The sequence below is a fragment of the Euprymna scolopes genome, chromosome 2 (assembly GCF_053919585.1).
Source record: "Euprymna scolopes isolate OS-2025 chromosome 2, ASM5391958v1, whole genome shotgun sequence".
Classification (NCBI taxonomy): domain Eukaryota; kingdom Metazoa; phylum Mollusca; class Cephalopoda; order Sepiida; family Sepiolidae; genus Euprymna; species Euprymna scolopes.
Genome location: NC_136483.1, coordinates 58,803,429 through 58,829,564, shown reverse-complemented (window position 1 = coordinate 58,829,564; position 26,136 = coordinate 58,803,429). Strand labels below are relative to the sequence as shown.

Sequence of the window (26,136 nt, the reverse complement as noted above, 5' to 3'; positions counted from 1 at the left end):
TCGCTTTTGTTCAGAAATCAAATCAAGTATTGACAACTGATGCGTTCACAGACACATGTTTTATTTATATAAAGAAGTGCATTTAATGCAACTCCCTCCAACAGATAATCACATGAACGTGTGTGTGTGTGTGTTCGTTCTTCCCGGGCTAATCTCACAGAACACTGTTATCATATTAAAATGTTCCGAGTAATATTGGTAGAATACTAACATAAATACGAATTGTTAGCAGATTGACTCCTCCCCTTTTTGTAATGTTATCGCTTCCACGAGACATTCCCTCCTCCCCCTAAACTCTATCAAAGCAACGCCTTGTAAAATCAACAGCAACAACACAAAAGCGGTTGCTCCGAAGATACGTCCATTCAGAAAAAGCATGCAGAACATAAAACTTTTTTGTAAATACTTGAATAAAATTCAGAAATGCTATTTTAAATTTGAGCGTGACAGACTTACCTATGGACAGATCAGCTCAGAGTTACTTGAACGCATCTGCAAGTTGAGTGATGAAAATGTTGTCATTTTTTTTTTTCAAACGAAAGAATGACAGACCCAATTTCAAACAAAGACAGAAAATTCCCTATACTCTGCAAACGCATCCCATAACCATGTAGACGTGCACCTCACACAGGTGCCCTTTTTTCTTTTCTTTTTTCGAACATCCCACTCTTTGATTTGGCATGTTGCCCTCGGCACCAAAATCAACAATGTTTATTGTTGACTGCGATATGTTGCCGGTTCTCTGCAGTTTTAAGAAGTTCACCATCTCAGGTTTTGCCTTCTCTCTTTTAGAACTGGTTAGTTTATTGCTAATCGCTAAGTTACCTCTGCCGGTGAATGCCGATGTATAAGCATTTTTGCAGGCCAAAGTACTCCTCTCCTCCTCTAGGACACTGGCCCTTCACTTTCCGACTCGCGTGTCACTTCTTCTTGCCGTGAGAGAGATAAAACTGTATCCCACCTTCGCCCGCGCTCGCAAGCCAAACTAAAACGCCATAAACTATATATTACTTTTCTTTTGTCTTTTGCCTAGACGCTTTTCTAAATATTGCAAAGTTTAGTATCTGTTCTGATACTACATTTCATCTGTTTTGTTCTCAGTCAGTGAAGGAGAAATATTTCTAGACGCAGGCAATTTTAATTTTTATTCCTATCCAAAGTGGTATTTTTTTTTTTTTTTTTTTTTTTTTTACACAATGATCACCACTTATCAAGGCCCGGAAGCCACTCAGGGATAAGGGTTATTGCAAGTACATTACGTTAGTGAGGAGATTTGCTGAAATGTTTACTTAAGGGGGCGGTTCATTAGGAATTTGTTAACATTGGACTTGAAGACATCCAAGTTGTAGTCCGGAGGGAAGCAGGCAGACGGGTAGCTGGATTTTTCCCAAATAAAAACCAACCTTGTGTCTAACTTTACGCTCGTGAGAGACAAGTAATAGGAATCATATACTAAATTGGGTGTCTATCCGTCTGCTCATCTACTCCTTTCTACGAGTGTTTGTATCTACAAAACACAGAACCAATGCAAACTACATCCTCGATAAGTCCAAGACCTGTCATCAGTGATTTCAGCATATCTCCGAGAGTTTGTGTATGTATCTATGTGTGTGTTTGTTTTTTACCTTTGACATAAAATATTATGAACAAAACGTTATATAGAGTTGCTTTTAACAATAACAAAGCATTTCATTTGAAAACATTACTGCACTAGCAAGCTAACCTGATCAAACATAAATTCTGACAAACTTGCACGCTTTTCAAAATTGCTTTGATCTTACAGCTAAAAATTTTTATTTCTTGGATAGGAGCAATACCGGTATCTATCATTTTAAGACAATTTATAAGAGCTTACTTTAAAATTATCCATGCAGTAAATATCTATATATTTTATATCCGGGATCTTAAAATTCAGTACGGCATGAAAAGGAACTGGAATTTTAGGAAGACTTCCATCATTCCAGTAATTAACTCATGCAAAATAATTTTAAACCATTATCCGGCAAATATTCCCGGTAAACCAAGTGCAAGAAATTCAAACAATTACACTTAAAGGGACGGTTAAGATCTGTGGGTTGGAGTATATAAGATAGTGGATAAATGTTTGGCATCCGGTAGGATGTCCTATCCCCAGATTGAACAAACTGATAAACTATTGAAAAAAAATGCTAACTATGATTGTTTTTTGTTTTATTGTATGATTAATCATTTAGATTGAATACCAGAATACGATAGTTACTAAAGGGGAATTCGCTGGACGCGAATAGTTGAATGGAAATTGATATTTTAGTCGTAACTGGAGTAGAAAGTGAGTTGGATCAAGACATCAGATTTGCGCATGCAATGAGCTCGAGGTCCTTTTCGATGGAGCTTTATAAAATTAACCAAGAATTAAAACGATTTATCCTAACGCTTTTCTACAATACGATCGTTAGAAGTAATAATTTTATGTATTAAAATATAAAGCGATAATATTAAATCACGTTTCATAATAGAACTAATTGGAAAAAATGCAGTACTAAAATAAGAAGACAAACAAGTGAAAGTTTAATCAAATTTAACTAAATTTTTAGTTGTTTCTCTTGTTTTAAAAATTATTCTATTGAACTTTCCTGCATAAGATTTCCTATAAAAATTGATCTACCCTTTACAAACAGAGCGTTCCATATATATATATATATATATATATATATATATATATATATGTGGGTGTGTGTGTAATATATATATATAATACCGTGTTTAGCAGAAGTAAAAAATTACTAATAATTCGATCGGCTATCGATATTTGTTGTTGCATCGAATTATTTTTATTGGAGTACACTTTGGCGTTGATTTTCAAGTCGACTTCAAAGATGTAAGGTGGTCTAATGTGGCCCTCACTTGAAACCACACCCACCAAAGATCATAATCGCGGCCAGAAACTTCGTTGAGCTGTGGCCTGTGCCCTCAAGCGTTGAACCGTCCGGATTTGCATTTTGAGGGTGCTGGCAATGGTTCTGTTGTTAAAACTTGGATCGGTAAAGAGCATGAATTGTACAGCAGCGCATCTCCGATCTCGCTCGTTGAACATTGCGTCACTTTCAGACATGATAGAAGGCTTCTATCGCTCTTGGGATTTGTACACAACTGGCAACTAGTAGATGGCCTGCAACAAAAAAAGAAAACCTACTTTCATCAAACGGAAATGGAATCATGTCGTCATTTCTAGGGGGATAATTTTATTGTTCCATCCTTTGTGTGTGTATATATATATGTTATATAAGTATATAATGGAGCAATTTCTGTAAAAAAAATAAATAGGAGAGCTCAATGCGTAGCAGAGCAAAAATAATGATTAAAAGAAAAAACAAAAACAACCAAAAACTTAGTTTGATCTCATTATACATTTATTTTAACCTAATAGGGTATTTTCAAACGAGAGGATCAGTCGTTGTTTATCGCCCGATTGAATAAGGGTATAAAATCACGACTGTTTAGGGTTTACTAAGAGGAAAACAGAGGAAGTAGAAAGGATAGAGAGAAAGAACGCATATATATTTTTTTATATAATCGGGACAGAAAGGTATACAGATAGTAGACTTGCGCAAGATACGCACATAGTTATGCAGCAATAAGAAATTATACACTTTCCTGTGGTTTCAGGGCATTACCGACCCCCAGAAAGTGTATAAACCGATCTTTAACTTTTTGGATCACGCGAATATATTCTGGATATGACAAACATTAGATCTCGTTTGATACACTTCTGAAGATAGACAATACCCTGAAACTGCAATAAAAAGTTAAGCTATCATAACTAACATACACTTACATCCACGGGCGCATGTTTCGTCTTTTGTAGACTCATTAGTGTTGCTTTATACAACCGACTCATCAATTTTGATGTTTTAATCCTGGACACACACACACACACACATATATATATATATATATATGTCTTCTTGAAGTTACAACTTATTATTCATGTTCCGACACTACACCAGGTGCCGTACGTATAAAAGACACTCAACGGTTGTTGTTTCTTGTATGGTTTAGTTTTTATCTTTACTTATTGAGGTGTGTGTCCCCACACTCATGGGTGCACGTACGAACATTTCATCTCTCTCTTTCTCTGAACATTCACATATTTGTTACGTACAGCGCCGATGCTAAGGGTCAGCGTACTTCTCACTTGAAGTTATTATATGGGTGCCTTCAATGTGAGATTATTCTTTGTAGATAAACAAATGTTATTTATTTATTTTTTATCTCTATTTATATATAAAAGGCACTTTGTGTGTATGTGAGAGCGAGAGAGAAAGTTCCCTATCAACTCCAAAACGGCTGGACCGAATTTTATAGAATTTCATGCAAATATACTTTATGAGTCTGTGAGTGTTCATAGATAGGTTTTGTATAAGAATGCCTCTGATAAGTATCAGAAATCGTTCATCAATAATCGAAAAATTCGATTCAAGAAGGAACAGTTCGATTTTGAACAAAGTTAACGCCTTATAAAGCCTAATAACACGAGAACATTTAAGAAGTTTTATCAGCGCACAAGCAGAATGGTTCGGTGTATAAAATCAACAGTAGGTTCTTTTATAGGAACGCGTTCGAAATGAATGTTTTTGTTTAAAGCACAACTGAACAATGATATTTGACTTTTGCATTTTAACATGAACATTTAAAATCAGCAGTAGAGCCTCTACAATGCAATTTAGACTACAACGTACCATGGACTAAGTCACTGTAGGGAGACATGTGAAGCTGGCTCCCGGTGCACCGTGATGCGTCCCCGACTACAGCAGGCAATCAGTCGATTTAATTGAAAAATTGGCGATTTCATCGATTTCGATAACAATAAAAATATTGTGTGGAACATTCGTTGATCATCATTCCATCCCGGGCAACGTCTGGTCTCCTTGCTAGTATATTCATAAAGAAAGCTGGGGAAGCCTCCAGAACGTTGAAATTAACTTAACCTCCACCCACTCCACTGCAGCAACAGGCTTTCCGAGTTGGTGTTTACTGTTTCGGCCCATGCACATCAAAACAAACACACTTATGGCATATAGAGTTTATATAGACACGTGCGTTTGACGGCGAACACAATAACAATTTATACGTTAAAGACATCAAGTTTTTATGTAATACATACACATATTAAACTTACATGTATACACAGTCTGTCGGGTCTCTGGACCCCTAGACCACCCACCCCACCTTATTTTAATTTGGCCTGTCAATCATCCTGATCGTTGCGCGGATTCGTTCGGCTTTAAAATCTTTGCATTGGACGATTTTCAGTAACACGTTTTACACTACTTCCATATAAGGAAACAAAGCCCTGCCCATTTCGTCGTCAACACCGTCGACACAATGTTTTCAATATTCTATATCATCATCATCAGTGTTAGTATGAAAGAAGAGTTAATAGCAGCAGCAGCAGTCATTCGCCGGTTATCATCATCATCATCATCATCATCACTGTCGTGATCGTTCTCTGTCTAGCGTTGGGACGATCATCATCGACCTAAGTAAAAAAAAAAAAAAAAAAAAAAAAGAAGAAAGAAAGAAAAAGGTCTAATAATAATGTGTAAGTGTGACCATCAGTATCAGCAGGAGCAGTGCTGTTGAAATCAGCAGCAGCAGCTACGGCGACGACGACCACGACGACTGCGGTGGAGGCGGCGGGGCAAGGCGGCGAGCCGTACTACGCCATAACCTTCTTTGAGTAGGAGAGGAGAAGAACTCGCATCGCCCTTTTTTTAGACAGATTGACTGCACGTCGAAGGGGGCACTCTCGGTCGTCGGCACGAGCTTTTATACATATATATATATATAAATATACATACATATATATTTATCCCTTTCTTACGACCAACTGGCCTTGCCTAACTGCGGCCTGCGTAACTCCATTTGCCTTTTTTTGTATTTTGATAACGGGCCGATATTTTTCAATTTAAACAAAAAAAAAATACGCCAAAAAAAGCGTCTATAAAAAAAAAAAATGTATATATATATAGACGCATACACATCTTCTCCTCTTCCTTCTACTCCTGACGCATACAACAACAATAATAGCAATACTAATATGACTAACGGAAGTAGCCGAGCCGAGTCTACCATTTTATATTAATACTATTATTGCTACACTAGTATATACTATTACTACTAGTGCTTTTTTACTACGTTTCTAACTATATTATTATAACTAATACTGCTGCTAATATTTAGTTTGCATTAAAAAAGACATTTTTTTTTAAATACAACACGAAATTAAACAACTATATATATAGATATATACATACACACAAATAATAATAATATACACATCGTACCAGCAAAAAAAAGAAAGAAAAAAAGAAAGAGTACAACACGAACAGCCGACAAATCTATTTCTTTTTCTTCCTTTCATATATATATATATATATATATATATATATATATATATATATATATATATATATATATATATATATATTTATTTATTTATTTATTTATTTATTTATTTATTTTCTGCAACTTCTGCTTCTACTTCTTCTTTTCTCCGTCAAACGCGCCATGCACACACAGATTCATCCGGACCAAACATTTGAGCTCCACACAAGATGAAACTATTGGAAAAAAAACATTGAGGATTTTTTTCTCCACCAGAAGATGACCATGGTAGGTAATAAATAATAGCAATAATGCGAAAAAAAAAAGAAAAGAAAAAAGGCAACTACATACACTCTCTCTTCTTCTCTCTCTCACACTATCTCTCTCTACTTTTTTCTTTATTTATTAACATCATTAATACCATTATTATTACATTACACTAGCATTCTTTTTATATCGGTCGGTTTATCTATTCAATCCACGTTTGTGTAGATTTCGGTTTTTTATTTATTTAGATAGTTTTATCATTTGGATTATTTGAGCAACTATTTTCATCTTGTCTGTTATATGCATAACGTTTCGGTCGATGCAACCTCCGATCTTCTTTAGGTGCATTTTTTACGAACTTCGTAATTTATACGTTCGAAAAGATATACCTGAAGAAGGTCGGTGTTTACATCAGCCGAAACGTTGTGAATATAACAGCCGAGATGGAAATAGTAGTCTAACTGATACTTTTGTTTAGTAGTACTGCCATTTTTGCCTACCTAATCTTTTAGTATAACACTACAGGTATTAGATTCCTGAAGACATTTTTATTTGTCCCTTTTTTACCTAGCGTCCGTTATTAGTCATTACACTAGTTCGAAACAGAGAGAGCACCGTTTTAGTAACAATATTACTACGACTACTACTATTACTACGTGACCATGGGCATCCGTAGTATTTCTTCTGCTAACAATTATCGATATTTAATGCTTTCTTCTTCATCATCGTCGTCATCATTTGTTTTGAATGCTTTTCTCCAATAATGTGATTATTTGTTAACTTGACTTTTACTAAAAATAAAGATTTCTTTGTCCTAATTTGGCTTTAATTTGAGTTTTCACACCAGCAAGAGGCAGTTGATAGCATTTATTTACCACTCGAGTGACAACAAGTCTCTCGAACTCTCCAGCTTCCACGATGCTTCTTTGACATGTGTTACTGTTTTGTGTGCGTAGAAAATATTGTGTTGTGATTAAGAAGTGGGAGGCAGATTATTATTATTATTTATTATTATTATTATTATTATTATTATTATTATTATTATTATTATTATTATTATTATAGTTTTTATACTAGAAGGTAGTTTGATGGTAGTTAGTAGAGCACAAGTGACAACAAGTCTCACCAGCAACATTGCACGCACTCGCCCCCTCTACTTTCTCGGATATTTGTTTTTGTGTGCAATTATTATTAGTATGATGATTAGTTTGGTATCAGTTTACAAGTGTCAGTTATCTAGGGGGGGAGGGGCGGTGATTAATGTTTTGATGTTAAATTTTGCAACACTGGTTGATTCGTTCGTTTTAGGAACACGTTTGACATGGTTTTATATTATTCTTTACCTGTTAACCGATACATACAACCATATATATATATATATATATATATATATATATATATATATATATATATATATATATATATTCAAGCAACCAGTGGTATCTACTATCATTACGCGAGTGGTAGCAAGTCTTCTTCAGCACTCCAGTATGAGTATGTACATGTGGTGTGGGTCATCAGGGCTTTTGTTTGATGTTTGATTAAATTTATAAGATAATGCTTCCAGACAGAATGTGTTTATTGCTATTATTATTATTATTATTATTATTATTATTATTATTATTATTACTGCACATGTTTCAGCATATTCTTTTGCATTGTTATTGTTATTATTGACGATCTCGTCGTTGTCGTCATCATAATCATCTTTGCTCAAGGCTCCATAGGATGACTTAACTAAGTATTTTAGTCGGCCTATAATAATATAATAATTTTAATTATCATTTCGACTATCACCAGTGCTAACTAGCTATCATTACTATTATTACTATTGTCTCCGCTCTATAACAAGATACGGACCTACGATTATTGATGTAGATGTCCGACTGGCCAGACTACTCTGCTACAGTCTCGCCGATAGCGTGTACACTGTACATGTATATTTGTTTTTGAAATTGAAGTTCATGATATTAGACTTCTTCTTATCTGTTGGAGCTATTTTGTTTCCGATGTAGTTTCTTTTATTTCACTCACATTCCTAAATTCTTTAGTGTGGTATAATATTTTACAAGTATGACGCCAAGAAATTCCATACGTAACGTAAACATATAATCTCTATCAGCTGATGACTGTTATTTGGGAGGGGGGGTCTTGTTGGTTTATGTTTTTCCATAACATCACGTTCACGTACAGTTTACGTTCTCGTTAATTAATTTAGTTATCTTTTTATTCATTAACTAAAGACCATTGGCCTTTCGACTCTGAGCAGAGTGTAGTACATGCTCTAATACTACACTTCATTTTTTTCTGTCTTTAGTCAGTATAGGAGAAATCCTTTTTGTCTCATTTAGAATATTTTCTTTTTATTACAAAGCTGCAATTTTTCTAGATTAAAAATCGACCTTGTGGGTTTAACTCTGCTCTGGGGAGAAAAATAAATGAGGATTCAAGCTATTCGGCCTCCTGGCTAGGATCAAAGTTATATTTTAACTCGGTCAAATGAGGAGAGATCGTGCTAGACTGCAGCAATCCAGAGTATCCCCTTTAAAAAGACAACCGACATCGTGTGTTACTCTTTCCTCGTGGGGAGACAAGTAAATAGAAATTTACTTTAGCTAATTTTTCCTATTCGTTTTCGTTACTGTTATTCATTTAACACAGCCATCTCTACCCAACGTGTGTGTGTGTTTGTGTGTCCGATTCTCATCTCTCTCTCTCTCTCTCTCTCTCTCTCTCTCTCTCTCTCTCTCTCTCTCTCTCTCTCTCTCTCTCTCTCTCTCTCTCTCTCTCTCTCTCTCTGCGTAAGTGAGATGAAGGGAGGCTGGCGGAGAATGCAGAAAGGTTGAGTTTAGTACTTACTTACTAAGTGATGTAGATTGTGTAGGTATGTATTGGGGGGGGGGGGGCAACGAGAGCAAAAAATCGAATAGCTGTCGCTTCAAGAGCAGAAACGTGGTTCAGCTGTATAGAGAACGGCTCCAGTGCATTGCTGTTACAAAGCTGTACAATGTAGTCAGCGTCCCACAAAAACTTACGCATTGCTACAGAGATAGGGGGATAGGTCGAGAGGGGTCGGGACCGACCGACAGACAGATAGGTAGAGATAGTCCTATAGATTTACGAAATAACCAGCAGAGAACCGTTAATAGTTGAAGTAACTGTGACGATATAGCTCTGCACGAGTATAGACATGTTTCTTATTGTTGTGTGTGTGTGTTTGGTTGGTTTGTTCTACGGCATATGAACCCTGTTTGGGTCATTCAGTACCGAATTACAATACATATTGTCAGCGATTAATCGCATAGATGCAATTTAATGATTAGTTGAACACAAGTTGCTGTATTATTCATAGCGTGAGGAAAGACGGGGGTTGTGTTTTCATGCCTGCATCAATGCCATTGCTGTGTAATTAAAAACTGTGGATCTGTTAAGATTCCAACTCTACATATCTGATTCCAAAGTTCGCGACCGTATCCATTCTGCTGTTTGTTATTTTTAATAATTCAGACATCTAACAAGCGTCGAATTTAAATATAAACTGCTAAGATGTAAGCATGTAACACTAATCACGGTGACACCGGTTCTCGTCAGATCAACGAAGTTAAGCTACGTTGAGCCTGATCAGTACTTAGATGAGTGACCAGGTGCTGCATTTAAAATCTGGTCCGAGTGACTTTGTGAGCTGACTACAATTCTGCAATTCCAATTAACAGTCTTGGGCTGGTCGTTGTGATTCGCGCCGACCATATATTGCCTAGTGATAACCTTGTAAGATAGCAAAAACGCGCCATCTACTGCAACTAAAAAAAAAACTTTTCGCTTCCATGAGTAGCATCAAGCTGATACTCCACAGACAGAACTTTTTTTTTTTACAAGGGTTTCTCTTCTGTAAAAAAAAAAAAAAAAAAAAAAAACATTCCCACGGGATTGCTTCCCTGCGGATTACAACATGGTCGTCTTCAAATTCAAATGTCAACAAATACTTATCGTAAACCGTCCCATAAGTAATCAAAGTTAGAACATTCCTTTGATCAATTTTAGCACTTTCATGGTGTTTTTCATCTTTCTGTTGATAATAATTTAATCGCATTAACTCTTATTCTCGAGTGGCTCTAGGCCCTGATAAGTGGTTATCTATTAGTAAAAAGAATCAATTTCAGATTCAAGGAAGCTTAGGGTCTGAAAACTGTGAGACGACCTCAACAATTTCCATTGATAGTAATATAGTTGTGTACTTGTGTATGTTCTTTCGGTCGTTTGGAGGATTCACCTAAGTGCCCCACGCATAGAATAATAACTAGGTGAGAGTCTCTTTATCACAATCTTACATTCCATGCACCTAGGATCGACCTCGGAAGTAAATTAAACACATTATTTTCACGTTAGAATTCTTCCAACAAAGGTAGAATTGGATTGATGTAAAATCATGTCAACTTTGTTTTTCTACAAAAAAAAAAAAAAAAAAAAAAAAAAAGACGAAATTGGAATTCAGGGTATCTTCATCAAATACAGAATGGTTCTATTTAATTTGGATTTCTGGCAAAGAAAATAAACACCCTTATAATTTATAAACGAGTATCATAACTCGTGTTGGAACGATTAATCGAAACCAGCAATCGAAAAAGTCGGAACTGTTGTGGATATCTGAATCTGACAAACTTGTGCCTATTTTCTAATGCCCAAAACTTTTCCTTTTATTGTTTTTATTTCTTTGTTTTCGTTTTAAATTTAATCCTCCACGGCTCGTATTAATGATTAAATGATAAATATTTATTGCTTTTAAACTTCGAGTAACATTATAATCTATAGATCCTCTCATGTGTATTTTTATATTTGCGAAAATACGTGCACGTGTTACTTGGAGTTTTGCAGTAATCCGACGCCCCCCCCCTACGCACACACAAAACAATTTTATAGTTAAACATTTAATCGGAATCGTTAATTGTATCGGGATGAAGAATTTAGAACATAATCGGTAATTGTATCGGAATCGGGTCAATACTGGAATCGTCCCATCACTAATTATTGCTACTACTTGCTGTAGTACCCGTCTCAGGGCGACTGCACAACGATGAGGTAGACTTGAAACTTTTCATACGTGCAAAAGACCATACTTAAAGCAATTCCAAACACACAGACATTCGCTGTTCTTAAAAAAAAAACATGTGTGAAAGTAGAGATTACGCAACTGAAGTTATGAGCTAAGAAAAGGTGTAATTTGGGGGAATTCTGCTCTCATTTCGGTTTTAGGATAATTTTTTTAATGGTCAAACTTTTAGAATCTATATAAGTATGTGTCTTTCAGTTTTGGCTTAAATCTCATTAAAATTGCATCTAAAATATTTCTAATTGGGAGAGGGATTCATTTTGTTTATAATAGATAAAAACATCTGTATTTTTTATTGTTCCAAGCACTGTTCTTATCTTGCGTGTTATTCGCACCAAAGAAAAACATTCAAAATGAGAAGAGTAGGCTGAATAATCCAAAAATCCAGAAACAGATAAACACATACCGCACTTTTAAAATGGTCTTATAATTTGGGGATCATTCCTACTAAAGTTTATGTTTGTAGGTGTCAAATAGCCTAATTAATACTTAGCACACACACACACACGCCTCTCATGTGATTACTGATTAGGAAATATGTTTTTATTGTCTTTTTATTCGACAAATCTATTAAAGTTCTGTAAAGTTTAAACTATTTCTAACTGGAGATGCGTGCTTGGCCGAATGGGTATTGCTGCTGACTATGGAATCAGCTGTGTCGAAGTCGAATACCCTCGGATCGAGTGTGGCCAAAAGCAATATGATACTGATGGCCCACCTCTCCATATTTAAGGCAATAAGTTGTATATTTATAATAGGTATGTGACGTATTATAAACTATACGTGTTTCAGCGTTTAAAATATATGCTGTAAAACAAAGTTTCGATGGACATAATTGGCTAACTTTTTAAAAGTTCTTTTTGAACTCTTAAAGCAGATTATAGTGTGGTCGCTTAGATCTGGGATCAATTCGAAACAAGCTCTACAAGCGACTTAAGATCAGTTCTGCATATATATATATATATATATATATATATATATATATATATATATATATATATATATATACCACTACGGAATTAAAATGTACAGCATGAAGTGATCGTTTTGTTGCCAGGAAGTAGCATTCTCGTGCAAGGTTCGGGTCCATTCTGAAGTTGTATACACTTTAAACATGACCCCTTGTTAACTAGAGTGTATCTACTTTCATAAAAGCGTGTCGGGGGATAGTTTTAATCTATCTATTTCATATATATAACTAGCGCGGTGTGGCTTTGTCCGTTCGTAAAATACGCTTAAATATGATATTTTAATTTGTCCAGATTTCGTATATATTATTATGAATTCGTTATTTTAAAAAGTTTTTTTTTTAAAATATTTGGGCTAGAATCAAAACCGAAATTAAAACTGTAGCATTTAAAGCTGGTGACGTTACCACTGTACCAATGTGATGCGCATATGAACTGATTAAAAATAATCTATATTAATGTACTAAATGTATAACGATTTTTTTCAATTTTGCCTCAGTTTTAATCCCTTACAAAATATTTAAACTGGCTAAAGACCCATAAAAGAACGGTCCATAAAAATCCAATCATTTGAAGCTAGGGCTCCGCTCTGCGATTTTTAGTTTCTGAAGAGATAGTTTGAAAATATGGAGACAGGCAGACATAGTGAGTTTTATAAATTAGATTACTTGCATAGATATTGCACAAGTCTCGATTCAACAGACTCTTTAAAACCAACAGATAATACAGCAAAGGTTTGTTTTAAGTCAGTTGGCTCTGAAGTGTTAATTAGGTAAAAAAAAATCTTCGCAATGTCGAAATAAATCGTACAATATTATTTATTATGTTAGCAATGTTTATAAGTGTTTTCTATCTGATAAAAACCAGTTGTTTTCCCTGAACTCTGAGTGACAGCTAGTTCCCCTAAGTACCACTACTTACTATTCTACATCTTGTGGATTTGAGCACATTTATATTCAATACAAACTATTTACCAGACTACGGACTAATTTTGGTAATTTGCTTCGTTAGTTCAAACTATAAAATAAATTCAAACTATGCATAAATTCTGATTTTCAGTTTTCTCGTTATTATCCGATAATAATTCTTTGTATTTTTGGTAAATGACTGAGTCACCTTCTTTTGTGCGGCCTCACAAAATCTCTTTTCATTTAATCAATGTTGGCATACACGTTCAGCGTGCTTCCAACGGCCGAACTATTACTTCTAATAGAACACAAACAGGGATAACTATTCACATCCCGTCTGAACCTCTCAGACAATGTGTATATAAGACTAAATACAGTGTATTGACTGTGGGGATACTCTCTCTCTCTCTCTCTCTCTCTCTCTCTCTCTCTCTCTCTCTCTCAATATTTTTCCATATGCTGATACAATTACCGATTCCGATTCTTTATAAGTCTCTAAATATTAAACTCTAATGTTGCTATTTTTACTCCAATTACTATAAAAACGCATGTAAAATGTGCAAATATTTTCTCAAATATAAAAATATACTTGCGAGGGATGATCTTTAGATTTTAATTTTACTATTAGTTAAAAATTAATAAATATTTAATATTTTAACATTATTACTGACAGTGAAAAATTTTGTTTTTAAACAAAATCACATAAAAAATAACAATTAAAAAAAACATTTTTGGCATCGAAATATAAGCACAATTTTTTTTTCCAATACCCACAAAAATGAACGTTTTTAGTATGCATTGCATTGAATGTGGACCTGATTTTTTGATACATTTATGTAAACTAATAAACCATTGTCAAGTACTATCCACACGGCGTGGAAATTCAAACACGAAGTAAATACCAGGGAAACTGCATAGCTCGCGACAGGAATCGAATTGATTCCCGAAGGGACTACTGCGTATAGTTCGTCTGGCGTTCTAGATATTTTTCCAGTGTTTATTTCGTGGTCGAGACTCCGGACAGCAGTTTGTACATACGGTTGATATAAACATGTTTAGAAATACATGAAGTCTTATGTTATTCATCAAATAAAATGTTTCTATGTTCGAAATGTTCCATTTATTCACACGTTCGTGTATATATAGCCCCGAAAGAGGCCGTTTAATGTCGACATGATTATTGTTTGGCGTGGGTTATGATCCTCTGTTATCATTTATTCCGAAATATTCGCTATGTGCGCTAAATATACCGCGTGCTCTAGCAGGATATATACGAGAGGGGTTTCAAAAGTAATGTCTGCTATTTTTTATTTCATCCGAGTGGTTCAGAAAGGATTGTAAATTGCATTGCTATGATGGCTGAACTGGTGATGCATTCATGACCGGAAAGTCTTATCTTTCTGTTGCAGATATTGGCGGTTTGAGATTCTAAGAAAGCACCGTGTCGTGGACGTGCATCAGAAGTAGAGATGTGTCATTGAATTCCTGGCAAAGGTGCTTTTGCTTTAAGAATGTCGATGACTATGTAGAAAAATAAATTTGGAGGCATAAAAAACACTTGTTTTAATGATATCACTCCCGGCTTCTTAGTTCTTCAACTTTTTGAGTAAAAAAAATAGGAGGCTTTACTTTTGGAACGACCCTCGTAAGTTTGGTGTATAGATGTATATAATTTGATATTAACCTTAATCTGTCTATTCGGGTGGGATTTATACTTAAAAAAAAAATTGAACTCAATACTATATTATATATGTATGTATGTGTGTGTTTTAGCTTGAACGAAAAAAAAACAATATTTTCTAAAGTACTCAACATATAAGTAAAGCTTTTATAATATAATTGTATAAACGCGTTTCGACGCTAACATGTCTCGTCAGGGTTCTACAACGATATGTGTTAACGTCGAAATATTGGTCGATCTGCGTAGGCCATTCCTAATGATTATATAATTTTCTATTTAGCCAAAGGAGTTGATGCGAAGGAAAACGTGGAAAAGTCTGTGCAGCTTAATATATATATATATATATATATATATATATATATATATATATATATATATATATATATATATATATATTCATAACTTACTCTCTCTGTATGTGTGTGTGTGTGTGTAAACGTTTGAACTTACTGGTTTTCTTGGAGCCAAATGTACTAAGTTGGAACTTTTATTTAAGTAAATAAAACCTCCGAAATCCTTCTATCTTTTTTCTTTTCATTTCTCCACTCCAACACACATACATACGCACACTAATGTCCATGTATGTATATACATATCGCAATGCTATGTGTATCTAGCAAAATAGGTTTACCTTTCTTTATGAAACAGTTTACCGAAATGAACCGCGGTTTATTTGCTATTTTTAAACATCGCACCCATCAACCTTTCTAGAAAGATGCTTGAGAGATTAATGTTTATATTTTAAAAAGTTATTTACTTAAATAAGTGTTTCTCTTTAATTATTTATGAGCAAGGTAAGCTAGTCAAATTCATTTGTTTATTCAGATACTGCGTTACGACATACCAACCCGTTTTACGTAATGCATAATATATATTGTAAACGATTCATTATATCAGATGAATTGAACATGTTGAACTAGGGTAACGGCTGAGGGGGAATCTGGGTAAATAATAGTTAATACCTTTCTCAATACTATTAGTAAGTATATGACCGCAATTGATGCGATAAAATGCGAATGAATAGTATATAAAACTTTTAAATAGTCATGTATTTATTTATATATCTATATTTAATGTGTGTATTTGCTTCCTTGCCAAAGCAAATTAGGCACAAGGCCGTTTTTAATGTGGGGTAAAAACCAGCTCCCCTAAAAGTAGGCAAAAAGGGGGCACTCTGGTTACCAAAAATAATAATTGTCCCAGTATAGAGGGTTTCACCTCTATTGACTGGTACAAATTATCTTAAATACAGCATCTGCAGAACAGATACTACACTTTGATCCCGGCCCGAAGGATTCTCTAATCACATTCGAAATAAAGAAAAGCCACCCAATACGTTTACACCTGTTTCTAACCCACGTTTATTTTTTTTTATTTTTACAACATAGAAGAAAGTTTGTTTAAACAGTGTCTTCTTTTTGAACGATATGTCAGAAACATCTTCAGAAAAAAAAGCAATAACAGTGTTCGAGAAATAAGTATTTTTAAAGCAAAAACTAAATAAATACAGGCGTAGATACTATGTTATATATTAGCATGTGAGTCGGTCTGTCATTCATAAGTTTGTTTTCAATAAATCGTAATATGTATAGAAAACAAAAAGTACGTGTTCAAGCCCCGTACTAATAGTACCTACAATTTGCTCTGTCAAGCTTAGGTTGAAATATCACTCTGTCGCTAAACACGCATATAAATAAGACGTATCTTAGAAAGAGCTGTCCTTCTTTACTGCACAAAACTTTTTAATAAAAAAAAATCTCTTAGTATCGTTAAAGGAAATGTTGTTTCTCGTCCGTCGGCAAATTTCAAAATATAGCGATACGACGTATTTACACCATGTGTGTGCGTTGTATAAACATTATTAGCTACATATGTGCATACATGTTTCTGCTACGATTTCTATAGACATTCAACATTATCGGGCCACATATATATATATATATATATAATTTTCGTTTATATATTATGTACATTGTTTCTACACATTTCATAAATAGGCATATTCATGGTATACGAAATCTGCTAAATATTCACAAAGAGGCCTCATCAGCGTATATGTGTGTTTATTTATTTATTTCAAAGAACCTTAGACATTATTTTGTTGCTTCATGAATACATACGATTTCACAGAAACACTGCAAACTTAGCTCGTGTTTTTGTGAAACTCGAAGGGCAATTGAACTAATGTATAATGGTCTTTGAAATAAAGATTTATCCTCTTGCACGTTCTCCTTATATTACGAACACAACAACACCACTAATATATATATATATATATATATATATATATATATATATATATATATATATATATATATATATATATATATATATATTATTGGAAACGTTCTCCTCTTTTCATTTTACCTAATTTGTAATGTTCTTTGCTAATTAATCTTGACTTTACAAAAACATAATGTATAAATAGTACCGAAACGTCACATGAATCGAATAAACCCTGATTCACATGTAAACGTATTTTTCCGTTCCTTTTCTTTTTATATAATATTGTTGGACATTTTTCCTTTGCTACACAAAAGCACAAGCATATATGTTGGCATCATGACTAACATAGCACGTGTCTTACTTACTTTTTGATTAAGTATTAATTACAGTCTCTCTTCACGCGTTATAATTAGGCTACCGCGTCATCTTGTTATTTTGTGGGGATATAGGTAAAGATAGTTTATATATACTATTTGGATTTCAGGACATGAATTTATGCATTTTTAAAAAAGACGTGCGGTAGTTTTTCGGAAAACAACAACTACGCCACGTGATGATGCTCTGGCAAATATCCATTCCATGTTCGTGCCAGCAAACGGAATCTTCTTCAAAAAGATAAATCATTTTTTATATATTAAAAACTGTAATAGCAATAAGAAAGACAAATAAGGACTGATAACTCTGGTATGAACACATAATTAAACATTTTATATATATATATATATGTGTGTGTGTGTATATATATATGTATATATATATTAAAAAAAGGAAGAAATTAAAGGTTCTTGTTAAATGATCGAAGTTAAGCGATGTTGAGCCTGGGCAGTGCTAAAATGGGTGACCATTCGATAAGACCAGGTGTTTGTGTGCTCTGAAGCGTAGAGAGGAGTTGGCGCCGCTAGGCTATTGTTGTCCAAGACACTGCATGAAATAATGCAGCGGCCGCACGACCACGAGGTTAAGGGACTCTTGATTTCAGACCTCGAATTACGACTATTTATATTTTAGAAAGAGCAGGACTAAAAAGGAATCGGGACGTTTGCTTCATACGAGCGGAATATCTAGTTCTATTGCTTATATATATATATATATATATATATATATATATATATATATATATATATATACTAGCATTGGTGCCGGCGATGCCCGGGTATTTGGAGGTGTATGTTGAGCACAAAAAAACGGTCAATTTTTTTTAACTTTGATCCCTATTATGACCCCTTAAAATTCATTGTTTTGTGCTCAAATCAAGTTATTAAGTTAGATTCATGCCCATGGAACCTATATCTAAAATTTCAAGTGTTTAGACCCCAAATTGTTGGAGGAGTTTGGTAGAGTTCTCAAAGGTCAAATCGTTGAACTTTGACCCCTTAATGGCCAAATTTCTGGCCGAAAACCGATCTCATCGATTTTCCCAAATATCAGTACCCTGTATATCAAATTTCGAGTCTGTAGACTTAAAATTGACAGAGTTATTGTGTAGGGAAATGTACACACACAGACACACAGACACATTCACTTATATATATATATATATATATATATATATATATATATATATATATATATATATATTATTGCTCTACCGAAGTAAGTCGTACATCCGCCCAAACAGAAGACACGCATGGGTATTACGAATAAGGTTAAGTAGTTTTAAAGCACAGTTACTTGCGAAAATGTTATTTATGGTAACATACGGGGTGTGTGAAAGAGAGAGAGTAAGACGGTATATCAGTTTTCGTAATGTTGATCTAGTGAAATGGGAATGCGAGGGGAAAATATTTCCGCTTTCCGAAGATAAAACACGGAATCTTTCGCGTGTTTGAGTTGTGTGTGTGCGCTTTGAAATGTCGCAAACAAACGGACTGCAAAAAAAAAACTTCACCTCCACTTCTCCACGTGTCGCGTGTTTACGCGGCGCCTTTGCGTAGCTTGCCTGCCGCCGACGCACGACGAGGGCAGTAGTATATATATGAATGACAATCTAGACACTGGTGTCGAGTTTACAGCGTTTTGACTAACCTAGCATCTCGGGCACGCGCGCACATGCGACCGGTGCGTGAGAAGATCACCCAACGTTTCTGTCTCAAACACACGTTTACACCCTCGCATGTGCGCGATCTCTCTCTCTCTCTCTCTCTCTCTCTCTCTCTCTCTCTCTCTCGCTCTCTTCACGCTACGTTTCTCTCTCGCGCATGCTATCTGTCTATCTCTCTCTATACAATATCTCGCAGTTTTATGTAAATATACTTATAGCAAGTAAGCTACACAGAAATGTGTGTCTCGCTCACCAAAGCCTGATGACTTCTTGTCATAAGTATCCTATTTACAAAACCTCCCCACGGGACAGAGTTAGACACCAGGGTCGTTTTTTTTTAACGTGGAGAAAAGGAAGTATGCTTTCATACAACTAAGCTTAAATAGGAATAGTATCGTATAAGACAACGAACCTTGAACAAAGTGCTTAGTGTCCTTTCGGATAGAGTTTTATCAATAATAAATTATAATGAATTATACCTAGTGTGACCTTTTACAGCGGCTTTTGCAGCATCGCCGACTCTGAGAAGTTTAGGTAAATGGCCTGTAACATGTAGATGTATCCAAAAAGCGAACCATATATAGAAAGTTATGAAATTATGTATAGCAATCAAGCTTCCCAGAATTTTCCGTGTTTCATTCCTGTAAGGACTCGTCGTGTGTGTGTGTGTGTGTGTGTGTGTGTGTGTGTGTGTAAGAACACCAGCAGAGTGCTTGATTATTAAGAAACTTTTTTTTTAAATAAGAGCGTAAAGTTTATTGATATATATATATATATATATATATATATATATATATATATATATATATATATTATAGAAGATCTAAACAGCATCGCTACCGTCATTTTTCGGAGAGAAAAACATAAACAGACGTTGAAGAGAGTCCGTCAGAGGAGATTAACTATAGGTTCGTTTGTATTTGAAACTGGCGGTATAGATGTTGTTCTGATCTTCTGTAATATATATATATATATATATATATATATATATATACGTGCTTCTCGTGCTCTGAATTTTTGTTAGCTAAACTCTGAAAAGTTCGCAGGACTAGTTCCCGAATTGTTTTCAAGTGAAATATTCATAACTCTGCGTATTTTTTGTATTTCTGTTTTCTTCAGTGTTTAATAAATAAGTCAAGCATCAACTCAATTTCGGAAAGCATCCATTTGTAGACAGAGGAACCTAATTAAAAGTAGTGTTTCGATAGCCCTTTGGATACTACCACAGTTTTGTTTCTACGTCTTCGTTTCTTAAATTGAATTGAAATTAATTTCTTGAATTTTTATGTTATCATTATTTTTCGATAAAATAAAGTTAATGCATTGTTTATTTAATATACAGTTGGCGGCCTAAGTTTTTTAATTAAAAAAAATAATTAAAAAATGAATAATCAAAAAAACTTTAATTTTCTGAAATTTTAGATGAGGATTAGTTATTCGTATTATTTGGATTCTTCGGACTATTGAGCGTGATTTTCACAACGTTTCGGTCGATGTAACCTTCGACCTTTTTCAGGTGTATCTTATCGAACTCGGGTATTTGGACGGAATTTCGAACGGAACTCTTTCTTTACTTCACGAGGGTAACATGCTCTCGTTTCGTCGGCCATGACTAAGCAATTCGCAATTGTATTTTTCGCTCGCCCATACCGAGAATTGAACTTCCAACCTTCAGGAGAATATCGCTTCTACTTTCCAAGTACTTTAACCACTGCGCCGCGGGTACTTGTGGTTAGAGTACTTGGAAAAATCAATTGTAAAAGTTCGATCGAAACATTCCCGAGTTCGACAAGATACACTTGAAGAAGGTAGGAGGTTATTACGACCGAAATGTTATGAAAATGATATTGGAGATGAGAATAGTAGTCCGAAGAATCCAAATAATATGAAGCAATTTTGTTTCATTTCAATAAATAGAATTATGCCACACTCTATATGTTGGGGATTTAGACATGAAACGCTAAAGCCAGCATTGGATCTACTAATATATTCCCACTTTGAGGAGTCGGTACCAAATAAATTATCCTAAGTATAACTTCTCCTATGGCGGAGATTGGTTTATTGCTGGTCGCCTGAGGTGCTACTATCTGGAAAAGCTGACTAGTTCTATCTGGGTTAATTCTATAACCCTCCAGAGTGCCCCCTTATCCGCATGAAAAACAACTGGCCTTGTGTCACATTCATAATTCTTTTATGAGAATAAGTGTAAATGCTGAAGTTATATTTCTTGCGCAGAGGCCGTCTTCTAAGATGTTAGCGTCTCCTATTTCCACGCGGAATCATTGAATATTTGTCTAGTTTCGTGCGCATTGTGGCCAGTTCTTGTCGCTAACCACGTGTAATTGAACGCACTTTGAAAGTGAAACTTTTTTTATTTACTATCATCTTTCATTTTTTATTTTTTTTATTTATGAAATAGGTTTGTTTATCAAATAAAAATTTTGTTTTGTCTCCTCGCGTTGTATTTCGTGCAATTACAATTTAACCACTCAAAAAGTTTACCTTTTTATAGCGAAATCGTGTCATATTGTTGTCACAATACTTCATTGTTGAATCTTTAATCCTCAAATCATATGTTAGCTTCTTACGCAAAGAATACACATTGAAATGTTCGTTTGTAATGAGTTAGACATCAATTTCGTCATTTTCATTGTATTAAAAAAAAAACAAGCGCGGTTTAATCAGTTTAACAATGGTATTTCGTTGATCTGCGAACGCATTTATATTATATTTTTCTTAGTCTGTTTGTCAGTTTAACTTTTTCTCGGGAACTACTTGACCGATCTGTCTGAAATTTTGTATAAGTCTTTATGATAATGTGCAGCGAGCTAAGTATTATGGTATCCGTTCAATGCATGATTAGAGATTAATAAGAATTAGTCACCACAATAACTACATTTACTCCAGAATTTTTTCGGAAACTACTGGGCGGATATGCCTAAAATTTTGTATAGACCTTTGTTAACATAACGTGTCATGAACTAAGTGTTATGGAATCCGTTTGATGCACAATTAGGATCGATAGAGATGTGTATATAATGCAAGAATCGTCATAAATTTAACCATATTCCACCATCAATCTGTCAAAAGCACTCATTTTAAGTCAACGGGTTAAAAAGTTTAATTGTTCAATAAATTATTATAAAACTTTAATAATATTTTGCTTACAGAAACTTTTTTGCAAATCAGACGAAAAAAAAGACTAAATGGCTATTTCAGAAAATGTGAACATATCAATTTAAAATGTCAATTATAGAGCTTTAAAATAACCTCTATAGATTAATACTTACCATGGTAAAAATTAATATAAAAATACGAAACGGACAAATTAATTATCTTTCTTTGTTCTTTCTTGCTATCGAATAAAAGGCTAATATCTTTCATACGGCAGCTTTTAGGATCCTCTCTTGGGTACTTTATTTTCCTTAAAATTCCAATACCTGTTGTGTAGAATGAAGGAAAATTGGTTTAGCCATAACCACGAAACTTAATCATAGTATACCAAAAAGCTCTGTCCGCGGGAGTTTCATGGTGTTAGCATATAATAATTAAATTCACAAGTAAAAACAAAATCATTATTTCCTTTTATTTTCACACACACACACATACACATATTATACGTGTGTTTGCGCTGTTTCTTAAACACTTAAATATTTTCTTTCGAGCGCTGCAAATTGTGCGTTCTCTACAGGTAGATTAATATTTAGCTTATGCATACATAGGACATTGGCCGTTTTCTGTGATTATTTTAAATCAGTGGGAATATACTTTTAAAAATGATATAAACATATTGGTACGTGTGGTTAAGTTTACTGTAAAAGAAAAAAATGTAAAGCTAAAAATCAAATTACAGCCGTTCATATGTCTTAAATCGTTGCAAGAAAAAAAAAACTTTCAAGATCTAATGAAAATGTCAAATGTGAAGTTTACGAGTTCGTTTTATTATATGTCAACGTTTTTGCAGTTCTTTAATGTTGAAACCATAAATATTAGAAAGCATTCATCGGACACAGGTGGCTATTTTACCTATAGCTGAAGAGCCCAATAGATTAAAAAATAAACTTATTTTCACGAGGAAATAGAAGTGTATATTATGATGAGATAAAAACTTTAATTATATATAAGTGACCTTGTCTGTTCGCGCGTGCGGAACGGTTGCTACCAAATTACTCTAATAGTTTCTGGTCTACAGTCTTAAAATTTAATATATGGGCTATTCGAACCTGTGGAACATATTTGATTTAGTTTTTAGCGGAAAAAACTGCTAACAGGTAAAAATTGAACATTTAGAACTTGGCAGGCGAAAGTCGAACTATTGTGTACCCTTTACGCATGTGCAATATAAATTTATACGTTCAGATCGGTTGGTCTGTAAAGTTTTTGAATTGCACGTCGCCTTAGCTCATATTGTAACGAATAATGCTGAAGAGTTAAATGTTTTGGTTTCGATTCTTGCTGATGGCACCCAAGTTATATATTTTTAACTTTTGAAACTACTACTACATATTGGGTACAATATAATAATCAAGAGAGAATTTCCGCTATAATAATAAATACGAAATTTGCATAAATTACAATATCATATTTAAGCGTATTTTACGACCGAAAAACGCCATGCAGCTTGCTAGTGTGTATATATATATATATATATATATATATATATATATATATATATATATATATATATATATATAAGGAACATACATTTGTCTCCGAGTTGTTTAATGTGATTCCGCTACTCAATGAAACACGTACGAGAGGTACTTTATAAAAAAATATACGAATAAAATATTATGAATGTGAATTAAATACATCTTCTGGTCTGGAGAATTAATATAATCTCCTACGTATATATATTATCAGTGTTTAATCCCATAGCGCTTCATACGGGCGTCGAGCTTAGTAATATATTTCTAGTAATTTACCTATACGGACGTTAATGTTTCATTGTCAGTGGAAATAATCAGGCTATAAATAACTCTGATATAAGCCACACATTACGATTTTCTCCCGTAGAAATGAAAGCTGATGTAATGTTGAATGTGCGTGCGAGTCATGACTTCAAAAAGTGTTTAAAATTTTGTTGCATACTTTTTTATGTATTACAGTGAATACTCTGTGAAACAAGTCTTGCGCAAATAACAGAAACATTTTTAAGACAATTACATACAGATTATATATTCAAAAAGAAAAAAAATTTCTGAAATATCATCCGATACGGGACTTCCATCAGACCACATTGACGCAAGTAAGAACAAAATCTAATGTTAAAAATATAATACAAAAAATACACGTACATATTAATAAAAGGTGAATTTGCATTGCTCGTTCTACCGTTATGTCTTAATTTGCTTCAGTTAGTGTCCGTTACACTTCTGTATTATATTACTTTCTATAATTTACACACACACACGCACACACATATATATATACACACACATATATATATATATATATATATATATATATATATACATATATATATATATATATATATATATATATATATATATATATAACAGGGTGACCTGACGTTGCCCGGGATTGAATGATGATCGACGAATGTTTCAAACTCCCATAATTTTATTATCATCGAAATCGGTGTAATCGCCCATTTTTCAATAAAATCGATTGATTGCCTGCTCTAATTGGGGATCCATCATGTTGTACCAAGAGAAAGCTCACATGCCTCTTGCAGTGACTTATTTCACAATGCATTGTACTGTAGAGAACCTACAGTTGATTTTATAAAATCATTTTTTATATATAATGGATTGAATTAAAGTTTAAATTGCAAAAGTCATGTATCATACTTCAATTGTGCTCTGAAGAGAAATATTCATTTCGAACGCACCTCTGCCATATCAAATATTTTATGTGCCGAGCCTTTCGCCTTGTGTGGTAATAAAACTTCTCAAATGCACTTGTGCTATTAGGCTGTGTAAGGTGTTAATTTTATTCAAAATCGCCTGTTCCTTCTGTCACCGGATTATTTAGATCATCAATTATCGAAGATATTCCGGATACAAAACCTATCTAAGAACACTGCCAGAGACATAAAGTATTTTCGTATGATATTTCATAAAAATCGGCTCAGCCGTTTTCGAGTGCATAGAGAATGAAATTACAGACACACAGATATATATATATATATATATATATATATATATATATATATATATATTCTTTAGTTAATCCTATATATTTCACAAACTTGATTCTGTCTCCCAATCTTTAGGTGAGATTGAAGCCGCTCAATTTACACGACCCTGTCCCTGCGCACACACTCACACATATAGTTGTCTGTGCTATTTGCCTACACGCACACGCACATAGTTAACTTTAAAAGTTTTATACAGCTTCCTTCCTCGAGTGAAAAGAAGTACCCATGGAATAGAATGGGGAACAAAATATTGCGGCAGTCTCTTTTATCTCGCTAATTCCCCAGAAGCATACGACGATTTCGTCTACATTTACTCGCTAGCAGATGCGACCCTTAATTAGTAAACACGTCGTACATCCACAGATTAATAAACACTAATATTGGTTACGATTTTGGGACCAAACATTTG

The 26,136-nt window shown here is 34.1% G+C and overlaps 1 protein-coding gene across 1 annotated transcript in view; it reads left to right on the top strand.

Annotated features, from left to right (window-relative positions):
• Positions 1-6,541: 6,541 nt before the first annotated feature.
• LOC145291508 (uncharacterized) overlaps positions 6,542-26,136 on the top strand; it is a 783,169-nt gene continuing 763,574 nt past the window's right edge. Inside the window, exon 1 of the mRNA XM_080137475.1 lies at positions 6,542-6,654. Coding sequence (XP_079993601.1) covers positions 6,646-6,654 — 9 coding nt within the window. The 5' untranslated portion in view covers positions 6,542-6,645. The remainder of the gene's footprint in view (positions 6,655-26,136) is intronic.